Below are 18,554 nucleotides of genomic sequence, written 5' to 3'. Positions count from 1 at the left end.
GTGTGAGCCCTCACTGTGGGAGGCAGAGCCTTACAGTCCAAACTCAGGGCAAACAAGTCCCAGGAATCACAAGGAGTCACGAGGCCTTCAAGAGCGTCACCGGAAATAAAAATAAATAAAATATTTATTTTTTTATCAGGAATATTGTGATAATAACTTGGTGTAACTAAATTTAAGATTTTTCGAACATTTAATTTTAAAATTTGTCACAATAAAAACACACAAAACAAAGATTTACTAAGCAATCCCACAAATTAAATCACATATTCAATTATTTAAAAAAATAATAGTGTAGCTCTTGTATTTGTGTTAAAATATATTTATTAATAATTAATTTAGAAAGGCAGACTCGTTTAAACCTCCGGAAGCTGCGTATGGGGGCTTTTATTTTGAAGGCAGTGTGGGAATGTTTTCTGTTTTGACGCTGAATGAGGAAATACGCACACACACACACACACACACACATACTGTGTCCAGTCTGTCTGTGGTCTCCTGTCTCTCCATAGATCGTCTCAGGGCTGCTCGGCTGTTCATGTTCTCGGGACTTTTAATCTGAAAATCGAAACCTTGGAAATAAAAACCTCAGAAATGGACCCGGACCCTGATCTGCAGCAAACAGGTTGGTGACTCCTGTCCGGGTTATTCATTATTCATAATATAATAATATAAATAATAATAATAATAATAATAATAATATAAAATATAATAATAATAAATCAAGCTGAAGAAGCTTTTAAATTAAAATGCGTCCTCGACATGAATTAATGTCAAAGCTCATTTTCCTTTTTTCTGTTCCTTCACTCTTTTTCATTCCCTTTTTTTTCTCTTTTTGTTTCATGACAGATAACCACACTCAGGCTGAATCAACAGATCCTCCCCCGAGGATGACCAGACAGCAGATCTCACATTAATATCAAATGGCATCTGTCAACTTCAGTTCAATGATCTGTTACTCAATATAGGCCGTTTTTCCCTAATGAGGTAAGATCAAACTCTTTCACAGGTGTAATGAAGGTCACATCTTGAACTGTGACCTCTTGGGAGAATAAATACATTTTTCATTCATTGTCAACATAAACACACTCACAGGGCTTTTGCTGCTGCAGGCTTACCTGGTTGGTAGAGCAGTAGGGTGGATAATCTGAACTAATCTCAGCAACTTTAGATATTTCAAACATGCTCACTCCTCTGTGCTGGTGTAACACAGTGTGTTTGAGGGATTACAGAGAAAAATGACCCTAGTTAGCCAAGGTAATATATATATATATATATATATATATATATATAGATAATATATATAGTAGATATATATAGATATATATATATATATACAGGTTTTTCCACTGCATTAAACAAAGCTTCATCCCGTAACGCCCACTTGTGACCACAGTAACCACTTTTCAGCAAAACTTTAAATAGGCTGCCTTTAACAATCTGCTTAAGTTTCATAGATTAGTTCTAGGGCATCGTTAAGAACACATGGAGCTGGTGTTTAACCCTTCTGTTTTATTTTAATCCATTAACATGGCAACACAAGAGTTGTTTTTATTAATGACTTTTACCTGAATTTACAACTAGTATTTGTTAGTGAGTGAAACTAGAGTTTGACCACCACACTGACTACTTATTTTCCGTTTAAACACAATATACATTTACAGAACCACAAAAGCAAACACTGAGATATACTATTTTAGTATTCACACCTTATATTCCTGCTCCTTTGTTTACACATTTATCTGCCTTCTACACTGAGTTTGTCTTTTTGCCAGTGGAGTACAGTTTGTGCCAACATATTATACATCCATACGTGTATTGTTTGACACCGTTGATGCGGTTTATGGCATTTGTTTGTAGCGTTTTAACCTCCTGTTTAATGTGGACTGAAGTGAGTTTCTGTTGCTGGAGGCCGAGGACGTCAGATAAGACATGTGACATGATGTTCTGCCAGACACACAACAACAATATCTGCAGAAATATCTGTATTAACAGAAAATATTCAGTTCATTACTGCCTGTGCTAAAATACAGATTGTTGACTTTTCACGATAAAGTTTGGAGATATCCGATAACAAACAGTCTGATCAAACAGGGCATAACCTTGAGGATGTTGTAGCTATTGCAGGACAGGATACAGGAATAGTTGAGACAAACTCCTCTCCTCAGTGGGATGAATGAGTAATCATGTGCTACCCTCCCTGAAGGCCAGTGAATCATTGGCTTTGTTAATCTCACTGGACATAAGTTCTCAGGTAAGATCAGGCAGGCATCATGTGTAATAACTGTAATAAAGTTAGGGCACTGTGGAGTGACAGAGGGTAAATAAATAACAAATACATATGATAAATTCATAGGAACAGTTCTTTGATGACTCATCTTATACAGAGGACATATAAATGTCTAACACTAATATTTCTGCGCAGGCAGTGAAGAAAGGAGCCAGTCAGACCGTCGTTGGACTCATATTCGGCTGCTATGCTGTCTGCAATTTATTCGGTTCATTGATACTGGGAAGATATGTAAGTATATATGGTATTTACAGTATTTCTTTATCAGTTTGTCACGTGTGAAGTGTGATTTGCCGCCCAGGTGTACAGTAATTTTTATCTCTGTTCGTTTGTTGTATCAGATCGTCCAGATCGGTGCAAAGTTCATGCTCGTTATGGGACTCTTTGTGTCGTCAGGCTGCACCATCATGTTTGGGTAAGTGTGTCAATAATGATGACGGCCACAGAAATATACTCTGTACAGTTGTTACTCGTAATATTGTAACTGTAACTGTCTTTTAGAGCTTTTGAAGACAGTCAGAAATGCTCAATATCTTATTTCTCTGTGTCAAACAGCTCCATTGTTTTTCTGACTATCAAATTAATAAAAGCACAGATTTATCGTGATCTGAATCCATGTACACCATTTTTTCAGGTCAAAATAGTTCCAACAAATTCACCGTTTACTGTCCGTATGGTGTTTGCAGTGCCCGGCTGTTTTGGGTTGTTATTTAGCCTTTTTTAAAATAGACAAAACAATATATTTGACCCATTTTCATCAGTAGGAATGAATGGAACTGGGGCTGAGAGCCAAAGACAGGGTGGGAAAGTTTGAAGGTTTTGAGAGACGTTTGTTGGTGTTTTCATGGGATTTGTTGACAGTAAGAAAATCCAGAAAAATGACTGACTTTATTGTTAATCACTTATTTATATGTGTATAAACTATTATTCCTAGTTGTAATATCTTCCGTCAGCCTGGATTTGTTTCAGTCGTTCTGCTTTTCTTGCAGATTACTCGACCGGGTTCCCGACGGGCCTGTTTTCATTGCCCTGTGCTTCATAGTGAGGTCCATCGACGCAGTGGGCTTCGCTGGTGCGATGACTTCCACCGTTGCTATGATGGGGAAAATATTCCCAAACAATGTAGCGACTGTTTTGGTGAGTGCAGGCGAGTATTCAGAATCACGAGCAAACAGAAAAAGCATTCTAGTTGGGGTTGTTTTGTGTGTCCCTCGTCTCCCGGTGACTTAACTTAATAAATAAATTACGGCATACAGTAGTAATAGCATTTAAGCTCTCAGATTTGACAAAAATGTCTATTTTAATGTGCTCTCTCTGTCTTTTTAGGGAAGTTTGGAGATTTTCACAGGACTTGGTCTCATTCTGGGGCCACCGGTCGGAGGATGGGCCTACCAGTCATTTGGATACGAAGTCCCTTTTTTGCTTCTTGGATGTTTATTGTTGATTATGGTTCCTTTCAACATATACATCTTGCCATCCATCGGTATCAGTTGGAGATTTCAGCGTGTGATTTGTTCATTTTCAGTCATTTCAATCACTCTCTGCTTGTAACCTCGAGCTATATTTTGTGCTTCTGTTCCGCTCAGATGCCAATCCCTCGAAGGATTCGTTCTTTCGACTTCTCACCAAAGTGAAAATAATCCTGATCTGCTACGTGATTTTCACTCTTAGTGCAGGTCTGGGCTTCTTGGATGCCACGTTGTCCCTGTTTGCTATCGAGACGGTAATTTCCCTTTTGTTCTGATAAACCTTGAACTGTAAAAAGAAAGATCTTCATGTGAACTGTCTTTGTTTGATCTAGTTTGGTCTCTCGACTGGCTACGTGGGACTCATCATGCTTGGCTTGTCCTTGCCGTACTGTCTGGCTTCACCTCTGATCGGGTATTTTACTGATAAATATCCTGTGAGTATCAAAGCACATGTGGATAACGTATTCATGTAGAAGTTTGGCATATTAAACTTAAAGAAATCTCTTGTGTGTCTGTGTCCATCAGGCCACCAGGTCTTGGTTCATGGTATCAGGCGGTATCGCCACAGCACTTGGCTTCTGTCTGCTCGGTCCAGCCCCTTTCCTTCACATCCCAAAGTGAGCATATGAACAACAGATGACACAAGACTGATCTTATATTCAGAGCTTTATCTGGATCAACAGATCCTTTACTTTAACCTTTAATTGATACATTGTGTGTTTTTGTTTGTGTGTGTGCAGTCAGCTGTGGTTGGTGATCGCCATGCTTGGTTTTATTGGGTTTTCTCTGGGCATGACTACAATTCCTACATTCCCTGAGCTCATCGTGTGTGCACGGTGAGTGGCTTCACATGTTTTCTTCTACGTTTATGCAAAGGGGAAACACATGCTCCACATTGTTTTATTTTCCTCTGTATAGTGAAGAGGGATATGAAGAGGGACTAAGCACTCTTGGAATGGTGTCTGGGCTATTCGGGGCAGTTTGGTCCATGGGGTAAGTTTTTCTGAATCAAGAAAAAAGATGAGCTCAGGAGATGATAAAAGCTCTAGACCAGTTTTTCTGGTTGTTTGATTTTTAATGTTTTTATTTCTTTTTAAAGGATGTTTTATGGCCCGGTAGTCGGGGGACTTATCACGCAACATCTGAACTTTCATTGGGCAGCTACTGTCCAAGCAGGCTTGGCATTTCTTGGCGTGAGTATCAGTTTGTTCATCATTTGCATGATGATCCACACAAAGCCATGGAAATTGTAGGGACGCTCTCACTTGCTTGTAATTTGAAAGATCCCAGTTTACAGTTTGATCATCATTAAACGATTGCAGTCATTACTCGGCTTAGTCATGTCAGCTGATTGTCTGTGAAATGCTTCCAGTGTGACAGAGGCAGCATGAAACCGTGGAAGTTAATGGCGTACTTATTTAAGGATGGAGAAAGCATGTGTCAGTCATTCAGGGGTCAAACACACCATGAGGCTCGACAGAGAAAAGAAGCGTGTCATTCTCATTTCTCAGCTTTAACGCACATTAACTCAGCGATCTCTCTGTCCTCAGGCTTTCCTCCTCGGCTTGTATTATCTCTTGGCACACCGGCGACAACAAAGGTAATCATTAACCTCAAATGGAGATAATCAGATTTATCTTAAGTATGTCATACATCATATTTAGAAGCGTCATACCGTACACAATGTGGAAGGTTATTCAGACATTTATGTGTGTAACGCTCACTTTTTATGTTTGAATTTAAGCGTGCGGGAAGAAAGTCGACCGACAGACGAAAGCACTCCTCTCCTGACCGAATGAAGCCTCAGCGACATGTGGACAGACAACATATTGAACAATGCACAAACTGTGATTTCAAACTTTCATTGTTATTTTTAATAACTTTTTTTAATTGATCATTGTGTTTTGTTTTTTTTACTTTGGGGGTTATTTTTTGTAACAGTATTATGTTTATATGATGTTTTTAAAGCTGCAACGATCAGTCCATAAACAGAAAAATAACCTATTTTGATAGATGGTTAATTATTTATGTGAGAACGGCAGAAATGCTGTTTTCTTTCTCTCTTATATTTTCTACTTGAGTCTGTTTTACGTCATATTAAACTGTATGTACTGACAAAACAAGACATCTAAAGATGTCACCTTCTGATAGATCAAATGATGAATGAATCTAGAAAATAATCAAAAGAATCAATAATAAAAATAACTTATTTGCAGGCAGCCGTATAAATATTTATGTGTTTGTAGTAGATGCTGTCTAACAGCCGAAAACAAAGCGGTGCAACCCTATGACTGACTTGAAGTTATGACATTAGGATTTAAATACATTATTTTATACTGTTTAGTAACTTTGGATGAATTTTACATGAATAAATGAATAACTTGAATAAAGACTCGACCACTGGAAATCACAGAACCAGATCACAAACTAAATGTGCCTTTTGTTCCCTGCTGTATTAATCAGCTTATTTTTCTACATCACGAGTTGGATTTCATGTTCGTGTGGTACACGTCAAGAGCTGCTGACAACATTTTTAATATAAAAGAAGCAGATATGAAGTATTACGCAGGTCACAATGAACGTCTCAGAATGTACAGTACAGTTCAATATGACCGGGAGCGTTATGTCAGCGTTATGTGTTTCTGACATTTTTGTGACAAAGGTTTTTTGCACTGATTTGAATAAAGAGTAAATATGAAAATGAAAAACACTCACTGTGTTTATTTACTCTATCATAATAATATAAAGTTTAAAGGTGACCTGAGCTGACATCATGCAGACTAATATTTAAAGTGATCCACTGAAACATGAGCTATATTCTAAAATAATTCATAATCTATTCAATAATTTTGGATTATATTCAAGTTTGCAACTGGCAGAATACTTTTTTTTTTAGCGCACACATTGTTTCACAGGTACGTCCTGGAAATGTAACACAATAATGATCAAAATAGCTCATAAGCGTATTTATTTAAACATTTTAGATATCAAAACTTTGACTTCACATGATGGTCTATAGAAAGCATGAATAATCTGTATTTTTATAGCTGTGAAGAAGTGTCATATACAAACTTTTAATCTCATACGGGCTAAGAAAATAGAACTACAATATTACAGAAATATTTTCTATATAGGTGCAAAAATGTGCACAATTTATTCTTATGTCAATAAATATGTAAACATGTGAAGACAAATTTTTAATTGACAATTCTGTATTAATACACATTAATACAGAATATGAATACACCGACTGCTTAATTATAAAAATAAAAATAAACTGTAAAAAATACAACAAACCTGCATGGTTAATTGTCATTAAAAACATATAAAAACAACCATGTGTCCATGAGTTCACGTGTCCGGCTGGAAGGCACCGTTAGTCCGGCCCGTGGGTCTCTTTGGCAGAGGCCTGTCTGTGGATCGGGCTCTCCTCCTGGTGCCGGCCGACTCCAAAGCGTCTGCATCTGAGACGGTGGCTTGAGACGAAGGTGCAGAGACTTCTGGCTTTTTCACTTTCTTTTTCCTTCTAGCTCTGAGGGGGGGAAAGTTCACAGTCAGTGTTTGTTATTTCTAAGACGTGTTACAATATGCCAAACATAAACCTGTGTCTTCCTCCTTTTCTTAAAGAGAAAGAAACACTTGGAGCTGTGTTCAGTGACTGTGATCCTGTGAATGAAGTCAGGAGGATTTACCAAAGCGAGCCATTTACCTGGCATCAGTCAACTCAGGTTCGGTGTCAGAAAGAGTCGGCTCAGAGAGAAACCTAAGCTCCCCAGAAGAACTAATTGCAGCAGATACCTTGAAAAGGGGAAAGGAGAGAAAATAAAATGACAATAAGGAAGAAGACAGGAAAAGATATCCCACCGTAGAGATACTGAAAGATAGACCACAACCATCATGTTTTTTAAATCTCTCTCACTGGAGCATGGAAGCATGCATGCACAGAAAGTGCCTGTGGAAAGCCAGTTTTGATCAGAACATCAACATATAGAATAAAGAGGAAGTGGGAACAGGATGTCGTTGTGCAGGTGTGTTTTTATCCGTTTAATCTCATTATTTGATGGTCAAAGCAAAGACTGGGGTGAAGTATCACTTTACCAAACAGACACAGGAAGAAGAAAGAAAAGCTGCGATTAGACGACAGCCACACGATTTCACCTTTAAGCCCACAGGACCGACGCCACAGTGTTATTCTGTCTCCTTACCCTGGTTGGTGTCGACCTCTCGGCAGTCTCCTCAGAGTGTGCATGACCCCCCTCATTGTAATCTCCTACAATATAAAATAACTCAGCATCCTGCACCACATGTAGATTCGTACACATTACACATCGTCTATCGCAGAAAATAGAATCCACTTACTCTGATCCGCCACGTAAGAAGCAAGAAAATATCCCTGCTGCCCGTTGTCCAGACGCCCAAACCACCAGTTGTCATTGTCTTTGTACAGAACGTGGATGACGTCGCCACGCCGTATGGTCAGCTCATCGGATCGATTCGCTCTGTAGTCGTACAGCGAGACGACCTAGAGGGGGAACACAGAGGTGGGGGGGTTGAATACGAGAGGTTGAATGTGACGGAGCTCACAGCTGCGGTGTGGATCACTTACGACTTGTTGAATTGGGTCGGTTTCCACGTGGGTGCCTGAAGAGATGTGGTCAGGAAGGGTCTGACGGAGAAAAGGGACATTATTTGAATCATGTCGTAGTAGCTTTAGTCATTTTGATGTTTGACTAATCAGTTCTGTATTGTTCATCTGGTTCACAGTTGACAAAAACAGCTTCACCAGCCTTACCGACTGTAGCCTGAAAGACGAGGCTCCTTTCAGACGCTGACCGACTGGATTGAATCCGCCTGAAACGACGAGAAAACAACAGCAAAGTAAATATTTCATCTTGATCTGTAACACGAGACAGTGACTTGAGTTCACAGAGATCACTTACGGACACAAGTGAAAATCACAAGAGGTCCGTCTTTGTCTCTGTGTACGGTGTACATGCTTAAGCAGACTCTAAACCACAATGCTGGAAGCATTTGGTCGTGGTCCCCACATGCTATACGTCACACAGCTCTAATCTTAAGAAATATTTGACCTCACGTAGCACAGAGTTTGCAGTAGAGCCGTTCATTGGTTAAAACGCACATAACAGTGTGATTAACCGTATAAGCTCACTCACGGTTTTGGGTGCTGAGAGCTGCCTGGGGGATAAGCTGCTCCGCGAGAGAGCCAGACAGCTGCAGCTTGGAGTGCGGAGACAGGAGAGACGGAGGAGGTAACGAAGCATTTAATCCCATCTTTAAAAAAAAGAGAAAGTTGGACTTGAGTTGCATAGAAAATTGTTTTATTTCAAAATTTAAGAACTGCTTCCTGTTTCATGTAGACCTGCTTTAAGGCTTCCTAATGCATTTTTCTTGTACAGTACAAAGTCAACTACTTTAGACTCGTTATTGTGGCGTTTCCTTCCTCAGCACTAACATGAGAACAAGCTTGGTTTGACAGAGATTAGAGAACAAAATCAACATTGGCAGGAAGGGCCTGTTAGTTTACATCACCACCTATGACCTGAATAAAGAAGAAAGGAGTATACAAAGGTGTGGTGAACAGAAACTCACTGTGCCAGAATCAGATGTAAAGCTCCTCCCCATTTTGTCTGCAAACCAAACACATAAAACACACTTAATATTTTGCACCTTATTAAAGAGACAGCACTGGTTATGTTCATCATATAAAACACATACAGTTACCTTGCTCATAAATGTATCCTGAAGTTGAAGATCTCCGATTTGGCTCCTAAAAAATGACGTGACAGGGTGAGGTTTGGTATACGATGAATTGAAATTCCTTGAATTGAATCTAAAAGTAACAAAGAGTGAGTATTTACAAGGACGGAATTCAGTTGCTCCTTAACACTCTGCATTTTCATTGCAAGTCTCGTCGCCTGGGCAAACTGATCCATGGCTGCGGCGCCGGATGCATCCTGCAACGCCGGCAGATCAGGCGTGTTTCTGATGGTTCTTGTGTCTGCAGAAACCGACCTGCTCACGCTCGATGCTGCTTTTATGTTATGCACTTCCAGCTGGGAAACTGCGTGATAAATGATGACACATTTTTTTTTTAGCCTACTTTGTATTTTGATGCCTAAAATAAGAACGCAGCTGATGAGAGACTCAGTTTTCACAAACCTTTGCGATCATACAGGTACACGTGGACAGGCTGGCTCTGACCGAAGGCACAGAAAGCGACCATGTTTTCGTGAGGGTGGAAGGCCACGCTGTGGAGAGCGGTCGGGTAACAAAGCTCGGAGTAGACCGCAACTTGATCACCTGAGGAGACAAAAGAGCCGACAGCTGGAGCCACTGGAGCAACTGTTGAAAAACTGGCCTCTTTGTTACAGGAAAAAAAAAAACAACGGCATGATTCTCACCTGTGTCTGTATTCCAGACATACGCCATCCCGTCCTCGCTGCCGGAGAAGATGAAGTTCCCACATGGCGTGAAAGTGCTATAGATCCTTTCTCTGTAGTTTGTTGCTCCTGTGTACTTCTTCACAGCCAGGCTGAAAGATCCAGGTGGAATGTTAAAAACATATAAATAGAAAATAGGCAATAAAATAAACTTAATTCATTTGTAAGTAATTCTGTTGTTGTAGTGTTTTCTGAAATGGTGAGTACAGGATGACGACTCAAGCTACATAACATAGTTTTGTTTTATCTTACGTACATTCTCAAGTCCATCATCCTCAGGACGCTGTCTTTGGCGTGGATGAGGAGGCACCGCCCGTTTGGATGGAGCTGCATCATGTTGATGGGGATGCCGCCGAGGTCACTCTCGTTAATTTTCTGCCGAGATGAAAACACGCGCGAGTTTCACGTTTCTTTCGAATTTCAAATCACACCGTGTGTGTGTGTGTATGTGTGAATCAAATACTTGTGTACCTTCTCTATACACCAGCGATTACACGGCTGACGGTGTTTGCTGTCGTTTACTGAAGTCCTCCACACGATGATCAGGCCTGTGTTGTCTGCAGAGAACATTCTTCTTCCTGATTACAACAAAAGGAACACACACTGTAAGAGAAGTACAACGTTCTTCATTCATATTACAAAAGAAGTTGCACATTTTATAAAGAGAGCACCAAAATTAGCTACACAATAGATAGTAAGAGTACAAATACTAAATATAACCCCCTCAGTGCACACATGCAGGCTCACATGCAGACAGACATTTCAGGTGGCATGCTTGCTGCAGTGTGCAGGGTGTGGGCAGCAGCTTATGATTAAGAGATAATCTCAGAGCTGGAGGATATCTCAGGTTCTCAGATGTAGCAACAGAGTTCACTGCCCTTGGACTTTGGTTTATGATTATGAATTGTATATTAAAATCCAAACAAATTCAATGTTGGTGATCAGTAGAGACACCAAAGAAAGCAGAGGCCAGCTAAATGTACGTCTCATGTACAAAAAACTGAATGAGTTCTCAGGAAATATTGAAGCCAGGATGTGAAATAAAATAAAACCATGAGTTTATATCATTCAATATGAGGGAAATAAAATGCACTGGGTGAGAGGTATACACCATAAACACTACTTTCTGATAGGGTTCATACGCTTATACAAAGATGCAACCACACCTTCAGAGTCAAAGCAAACCGTGTTGATGAAACTGTTGTGGCCCTCAAACTCCTGCAGCAGCTGGCCATTCACATCATCCACATCGAGTCTCCACACTCGCACCAGAGAGTCGTAGCCGCCGGACACCACCAGGTTCTGGGCCGTGGGGTGGTACTGGGCACAGTACACAAAGGATGGATGAGGGAGCACCTTTTGTGCCGAACCCAGAAGCCTCTCCACGTTCCACTCTCTGAGAAAAGCAAGAAAAGCTGATGATGTAATGCGGTGTTCTTTAAATAATACTCCAAAATCACTACTAAAAACATGCTGTGTCACTGGCGACACAAAGAGAGCGAGTCGTTTATTACAAAGAGTACTGCCTCCCTCTAGAGGTGCCACAAAGAACAGCAATTCATTCACCAGCGGTGCCACCTCATAGACAACTGTTCAATCGCTGAGATTTTTTGTGATGTAACAAACAGAAACCTACCTGACAGTTCCATCAGAGGAGGCAGACAAAAGAGTCCGATCGTCTCTGGACCAGCAGAGATCGTAGACTATTTTCAGATGGCCACTGAAGGCAGCCAAAACCTTTCCAGAGGGAATCTCATACACTGAAACAGTAAAGGAATAAATTATTCTTTGCACATCAACATTTCTTTGTATATGTTTGGAAGCTGTAGACTCTTAAATCCATTCCCCAGGGCTGTTTATGACTGGAAGCGAGTTAATTAGCTGGAGATTTCTGCTGAGGTGTGAAGAGGAGCGTCACAGACGAGGTGTTGCTTACCTACAACAGGGAACGCGTCTCTGTCAGCACAAGCAGCAGCCAGTATTGTCCCGCTGTGAGAGAAGAGCACCGTGAAGCAGCCCATCTGACCGCCGCGGAATGACAGCATGAGTTTGTTGGGAATCCGACAGACCTTTAACAGAAAGACTCGGGTAACGTTTCAATGCAGTCAACCGTGTTTCAAGGTTTTTTCCAAGTCTGTGTCTACGGACAGAGAATGTTGTTCTATAAAACTAAATATTATTTTGACTTCTGTTTCATCAAATAAAAGTTCTTAATTCCACCAACCTGTCCCGGCAGCCTGCTCCATCTCAGCGCTGGTGGTTTGCTGTCTAGCGGTTGTGTCAGGCTTTTCTTAGTGACTTCATTCTGCAGCTCACTGTAGGAGGTGCTGCCCCGCTCCTCCTGCAGCGCCATCATGGACCGAATACTTGGGTCCACCTGCAGAACGGAAACCATCTCAGCATCAATGAATTACTGAATCTACTCGTGGCTTCAAAAACATAGAAATAATTAATAGCAGCTGTAACTTACATGCTCGGGGAGTTTAATGCCTTTCACCGTAACATAAAGAGTGGATGCGTATTTGTTCCGGGGGTATTTCCTCCACCACTCGACCACCTCAATTGTTTTGGGCTGTCGTTTTGCCCGAGGTGGAGGGCAGAAGAGCTGGAGGCGAAGTTTACTGTCGATATTCAGCACACCATTTGTGCCGACAAGCTAGAAGGTACAGGAGAGAATATGAAATGAATATATGAGAGCAATTCAAAACAAATTCTTTCTAAATAACCAGACAAAATATCGTACCTTGAGGAACGCCCATGCAATCTTTCTGAATCCTCGCTCATGCTTGTCAACATCAACATTGGCTCTCGCTTCTTCCATAGTTATGAAGTCCAGGATCTTGATGAAACATTTGAATAAAAGAGTTACTGACAGCTACATTTAAACTGGCCAAATAAGTCTAACTGAACAGTCTCTTACTTCAAAGAAGAGAAGCACTCTGGGGCTTTCATCGTTTTGTTGAACAAAGTAACCAAAGCGTTCATTGAAGATGATCTGTTCCTGCCACTCCGGGATGATTGATTTGTTCTTCTTGAAGTCGAAAGGTTGAGTCATGATGGGGAGAATGTGGTCAACGTTCTCTTGCTCGTAAAATGAGGAGACTGGACGATGGCTATAAAAAACAAGACAAAGAAATTTAATTGACAAGCAAATACATAAAAATACCGAAGCCACAGTTGGGTGGTGTGCAGTATGTTGTGTTCATTTAATGATTTTACCACCCTGTATACTCCGACAGACAAGAAACACAGCTGCTGCCAATGTGAAAACACAAAACACAACGTGTTTAACACTGAACTTCAGTACTGTAGGTGTCTGAGAGTGTCCGTTCTCACCAGTCTTCCTTCTTCACATACTGTCCAGTGACTTCATCGACAACATGGATCTTCACCATGGGGTGTGAGATCAGTAGCTCGTTCTTGAGGCGATCTGTTCTGTGGATGTACACTCCCAGCACGAGGCTGTCGTCAAACGTTGGCTGCTGTGGTACTTCCGCCTCAGTCTCAATCTCTTCTTTGACAACTGAAAAATTGGAAATAAAAAAAAACATGAATTTCATTTTAAAAAAAAGAAGGACTTTTTAAATGATTTCCTGACAATGAGCATCCAGTTACCATGTTTTGTCTTCTTCTTTTTCTTCTTTCCCTTGGTTTCTGTTTCGTTTTCCACATCAGCATCCAGGTCAGCATCTTCATCTTGATACCTAGTGGACCGAAAAACATTAAATCTTACTACAATAGTCTAAAAACAACATATGTATATCATATTAGTAGACATACACACCCTGCTTCGGACTGTGTGATTACAGATTTCAGCTTTTTCTTTTTCTTCTTTCCGACGTCATTATTTAGCGGAACGTTCTGGGAGACAACATCTTCCTCAGACTTGACTCTTGTCTTCTTTAAAGTCCTCTGCTCCTCTTGTACAATCTGCTGCTGGTATTCATGCAGCAGCTTGTCCTCTGTGTCCTCCACCTGACTCTCCTCCTTGGCCTCTGTCGCTCCTTTGCTTTTCCCCTTCTTACTTTTTCTCTTTGGTTCCTTTCCACCATCTAAATCATCTGGCTCCAAAGCGATCTCAGACTTGGAAGCGTCCACATCCTCCTGGATGTGACTTGAGGTGTCTTCAGGTACAGGGAGGGGTGGAAGCTCCCTCTTACTTTTCCTCTTGCCCTTTGAAGCTTGAATCTCCTCTTGGTTTCTACTGTTGTTGATATTAACCTTCTCTGCTGTCTCCCTCTCTCTTCGTTTATTCTTGGTGTAGCGAGGGCTGCCCTGTTCAGGGTGATACGTGTTCTGGAGGATGGTCTCATCTTCCTCCGTGTCCTTCTCAAGGTTGAGATTCTTTTTCAGATTCTGAAGCTAAAGAAATGTAAATATATACTGCATGTTAGTATTTGAACACTAAACTATCAGAACTTTAAAGTTTGATGTGAGGTTCACCACAACTGAAGGCAGAACCGTGCATATTAAAATACATACCACAATGGTCTCCTGAGTTTCAGTGGTTTTCTTCTTCGCCTTCTTCTTGTCTGTCTCAGAGTATTTCTTGAACACTTCATTGAATCTTTCCCGGGTCTTTGCCCGGTCTTCACTCTCACCTGTAAAAAAAAAGGTTGCATTCATCATTCAAGGGCAAAGTACGTGTGGTCCTAATACTACATGATCATAACTGTCTGTGCTGCTATGAAGGGTAAATGTATCTTAAACTGTCTATTTACTTTAAGTTCTGCACTTTAGCACAATTTTAAAGTACTCACTTTTATATTTTATTCATACAGCACCACATTTCTGATTTAAATTGTATTTTTACAGCACTACATTTGTTTACATACAGACAAAACATGATCAACAACTAAGATATTATGTATTTTTATAGATTTAATGATCCCCTTCAATATACTACAACATTAAATAATAACCTATATGATAAATATAATACAAAAGAAGGTATTTGGCTTTATAAGGACTTTTACTTTTGATAATTAAAGTATATTTTGTTTAGACTTTAACCTGAAACAAGGTGTTTTTATCCAGTGATATTACTACTTTTACTTTAGTAACAGATCAGAGTATTGCTTCTGTACTTCAGTACAATTTTGAAGTACTTGTTTTCACATTTTATTCATACATTTGTTTACATACAGACAAAACATGATCAACAACTAAGAGATTATGTATTTTTATAGATTAAATAATCCACTTCAATAAACTACAGCACTAAATACTGCTTAAATAATAACGTATATGATAAATATAATACAAAAGAAGGTATTCAGCTTTATGATGACTTACTTTTGATAATTAAAGTATATTTTGTTTAGACTTTAACCTGTAACAAGGTATTTTTATCCTGTGATATTACTACTTTTACTTTAGTAACGGATCAGAGTATTTCTTCTGTACTTCAGTACAATTTTGAAGTACTTGTTTTCACATTTTATTCATACAGCTCCACATTTCTGATTTAAATTGTATTTTTAACGGCACTACGTTCGTTTACATACAGACAAAACATGATCAATAACTAAGAGATTATGTATTTTTATAGATTTAATGATCCACTTCAATATACTACAACATTAAATAATAACCTATATGATAAATATAATAGAAAGGGATATGTGGGTGTAAACAAAGTGTGATGCTAAAGACGAGAGGAGGAATAGAAGCAATGTATGATAGTCATACAGAGGAAAGAGCGGCAAACGACTAGGTGCAACGTAAAAGATGGAAGGGGCTGAAGATTGGTGTGGTTTGGTACAACAACGAGGGGTACCGGGGAAAAGAAGAAGGGGGGCCAATTGGGTTCATACAGGAGAAACATGATCAACAACTAATGAGACTGTAGGTTTATAGATATAAATTATCCATCAATATACTAACTGTTTAAAGTAAGTACCTAGTATAATCAGAGATATAATAACAAGAAGGAATTCAGCTTATGATGACTTACTTTTTGATAATAAATATAATTTTGTTTAGACTTTAACCTGTAACAAGGTTATTTTTATCCAGTGATATACTACTTTTACTTTAGTAACAGTAATAAGAGTATTTCTTCTGACTTCAGTACAATTTTGAAGTACTTGTTTTCACATTTTATTCATACTGGTTTACATACGACAAAACCTGATCACAACTAAGAGATGTATGTTTTTAAAGAATTAATGATCCACTTCAATATACTCACACCATAAAAAACCTATATGATATAAATTACATCAAAGAGGTATTTCCGCTTTATGAGGACTTTTATTTATGAATATTCGTAATTTTTGTTGTGCACTTTAACCTGTAGGTATTGTTTATCCAGTGATTTACTACTTTACTTAGTAACGATCAGAGATATTCTTCTGACTTCACCCAGTCCAATTTTAAAGCTCTTGTTTCCACATTTTATTCATACATTTGTTTCACTACGCACAACCTGATCAACAACTAAGAATTATGATTTTATAATTATGTCCACTTCACTTACTGTCCTACAGCACTTCATGCTTAAATATAACCCTAGAATATATCATCCAAAAGAAGGGTTTTGGCTTTATAAGGACTTTCTTTGATAATTAAGTTATTTTGTTTTAGACTTCCTGTACAGGTTTTTTATCCGTGATTATCTCTTTTACTTTAGTACGGATCAGAGTATTGCTCTGTACTTCAGTAACATTTTTGAAGTACTGTTTTCACATTTTTTCATACATTGTTTACATACAGACAAACCTGATCAACAACAAGAGATTATGTATTTTTATAGATTAATGATCCACTCAAATATACAAAGCACTATAAAAACCTATAGAAAATATAATACAAAAGAGTATAGCTTTAATGAGGACTTTTACTTTTGATATATAATAATATATTTTGTTGACTTTTACCTTAAACGAGGTATTTTATGCTGTGATATTACTACTTTTACTTTAGACAAATCAGAGTATTTCTCTAACGCTGTGTTTTGGGGGGACCTCACCTGCTGCTGGCATCTCGCGGGCACAGTCCCGTCATGTGTGTCATCCTGGATGCACAGCCGGTTAATCCGAGGGACGAGGCTTTCATTCAAAAATAAAAAAACAGGGATAACGCTGCACAACAAAATCCGTGCTGGTCATACTCGGGCGGATTATACCACACACAGATAAAATTTTTAGATGTTTCATACGAAATACAGCAGATATGTTGTAAACAAAGACCTGTTTACTGTTTATATCCGAAAAGAAAAAGCAAGCCGTGTTAGTTGCTTGTGCTAAGTGCTAACGGTGGCATATTTAGCGTAACACGTTTGTTACGGTAAGATTTAGCTCCTCCAACAAACAGTCCGAGTCCTAAAAACGAACCAAACACACACACGGGTCCGTTTTTAAAGACTGAATATGGGCTAATAAAGCGATAACTGTGCGTGTTTACCCCCGCAGTGATGAGCTTTCCGCTAACTGCAGCAACAACGCGGGGACGGTTACCAGCAACCACAACAGGGCACGAGCGAGGGCGGAGCGTGCCGGACATGTTCGTGACGCAGCGACGTAATGACGTAAACACGTAGATAGTTACGTAATTCAGATTTTCTGTCCTGACGTTTGATTGGTGCGTATTGGGCGGAATCGTACGTCGACGTCGCCGCCATATTGGATGTGGCAGATCTGCCGGTAAACTAATACAAGGAAATGGACTGAACTTCATAAAGCGCCTTTCTACAAAGTTCTTTAAGTTAATGCCTCTTATACACCATTCACCACACACACTAATATATCTGGGAAACAAACAGGCACCAAAACAACGAATGTAACTTCAAAGTGATGATTATAAATGTTTACCCTTATGTAAGGCACCAAACCAACTATGTATTTTCTAATGCTGATGTTTACAGCTACTAATGTGTGTAACACTGTTACTGTGATGATAAATATTGAAATATTTAAATTTAACATTTAATCTGTGTCTATAATAACTAGATCCTGAAATGTAGATGTGACATGAGGGTTTTCGGAATAAAAGCACTAACATACACATACACACACACACACACACACACACACACCTGTGTGTAGATATAGACACAGATTAAATGTTAAATATAAATATTTCAATATTAATCATCACAGAACAGTGTTACACAGATTATAGCTGTAAACACTCAGCATTAGAAAAAATACATACATTGGTTTGGTGCTTACATAAGGAGTAAACATTTATAATCATCACTTTTGAAAGTTACATACGTTGTTTTGGGTGCTTGTTTGTTTCCCAAATATATTAGTATGTGTGTGAATGGGTGTATAAGAGACATTAACTTAAAGAACTTTGTAAAAGGCGCTTTATGAAGTCAGTCCTTTCCTTGTA

General features: G+C 39.2%; 2 protein-coding genes across 3 annotated transcripts; one reads left to right on the top strand and one right to left on the bottom strand.

The window, feature by feature from the left end:
- The first annotated feature begins 428 nt into the window (after positions 1 to 428).
- Positions 429 to 6,461, top strand: slc18b1 (solute carrier family 18 member B1). The gene is made up of 14 exons (XM_027275037.1): positions 429 to 619; positions 844 to 981; positions 2,420 to 2,515; positions 2,626 to 2,699; positions 3,274 to 3,421; positions 3,611 to 3,767; positions 3,871 to 4,007; positions 4,086 to 4,187; positions 4,279 to 4,370; positions 4,494 to 4,589; positions 4,672 to 4,746; positions 4,853 to 4,946; positions 5,304 to 5,353; positions 5,498 to 6,461. The coding sequence occupies exons 4-14, from the start codon at positions 2,650 to 2,652 to the stop codon at positions 5,550 to 5,552; spliced, it is 1,056 nt and encodes a 351-aa protein (XP_027130838.1). The 5' UTR covers positions 429 to 619; positions 844 to 981; positions 2,420 to 2,515; positions 2,626 to 2,649; the 3' UTR covers positions 5,553 to 6,461.
- Positions 6,462 to 6,704: 243 nt separating this feature from the next.
- Positions 6,705 to 17,241, bottom strand: ahi1 (Abelson helper integration site 1). 2 transcript variants are annotated; one of them, XM_027274976.1, is made up of 26 exons: positions 17,188 to 17,241; positions 14,697 to 14,815; positions 13,999 to 14,576; positions 13,830 to 13,918; positions 13,551 to 13,737; positions 13,135 to 13,327; positions 12,958 to 13,053; positions 12,685 to 12,870; positions 12,439 to 12,591; positions 12,151 to 12,283; positions 11,851 to 11,974; positions 11,381 to 11,610; positions 10,686 to 10,792; positions 10,471 to 10,589; positions 10,176 to 10,306; positions 9,934 to 10,074; positions 9,633 to 9,835; positions 9,496 to 9,541; positions 9,364 to 9,401; positions 8,928 to 9,045; positions 8,546 to 8,604; positions 8,360 to 8,419; positions 8,113 to 8,275; positions 7,959 to 8,023; positions 7,463 to 7,551; positions 6,705 to 7,285 (listed from the first exon to the last, which is right to left on the bottom strand). In XM_027274976.1, exons 1-26 carry the CDS (start codon positions 17,198 to 17,200, stop codon positions 7,105 to 7,107), a joined length of 3,621 nt encoding a protein of 1,206 aa, XP_027130777.1. In that variant the 5' UTR covers positions 17,201 to 17,241; the 3' UTR covers positions 6,705 to 7,104. The 2 variants fall into 2 exon arrangements, with proteins under 2 accessions (XP_027130777.1, XP_027130779.1); XM_027274978.1 differs by lacking the exon at positions 7,463 to 7,551 and having other exon boundaries at positions 7,173 to 7,285.
- Between the last annotated feature and the right edge of the window lie 1,313 nt (positions 17,242 to 18,554).

Source organism: Larimichthys crocea, chromosome XXIV, assembly GCF_000972845.2.
Source record: "Larimichthys crocea isolate SSNF chromosome XXIV, L_crocea_2.0, whole genome shotgun sequence".
Taxonomy (NCBI): Eukaryota; Metazoa; Chordata; class Actinopteri; family Sciaenidae; genus Larimichthys; species Larimichthys crocea.
Note: the sequence above shows the minus strand (reverse complement) of the source record. Positions and strands in the feature narration are given on the sequence as shown.

What these genes read in the sequence shown, in the direction of transcription:
- slc18b1 (XM_027275037.1), top strand. Translation starts at nt 2,650, where the DNA reads ATGCTCGTTATGGGACTCTTTGTGTCGTCAGGCTGCACCATCATGTTT. An exon ending in CCCTGTTTGCTATCGAGACG is followed by an intron (nt 4,008 to 4,085) that starts GTAATTTCCCTT and finishes TGTTTGATCTAG; the next exon opens with TTTGGTCTCTCGACTGGCTA. An exon ending in ATTTTACTGATAAATATCCT is followed by an intron (nt 4,188 to 4,278) that starts GTGAGTATCAAA and finishes TGTGTCCATCAG; the next exon opens with GCCACCAGGTCTTGGTTCAT.
- ahi1 (XM_027274976.1), bottom strand. An exon ending in AGACGCGTTCCCTGTTGTAG is followed by an intron (nt 11,975 to 12,150) that starts GTAAGCAACACC and finishes TTACTGTTTCAG; the next exon opens with TGTATGAGATTCCCTCTGGA. An exon ending in AGGATGATGGACTTGAGAAT is followed by an intron (nt 10,307 to 10,470) that starts GTACGTAAGATA and finishes TGGATCTTTCAG; the next exon opens with CCTGGCTGTGAAGAAGTACA.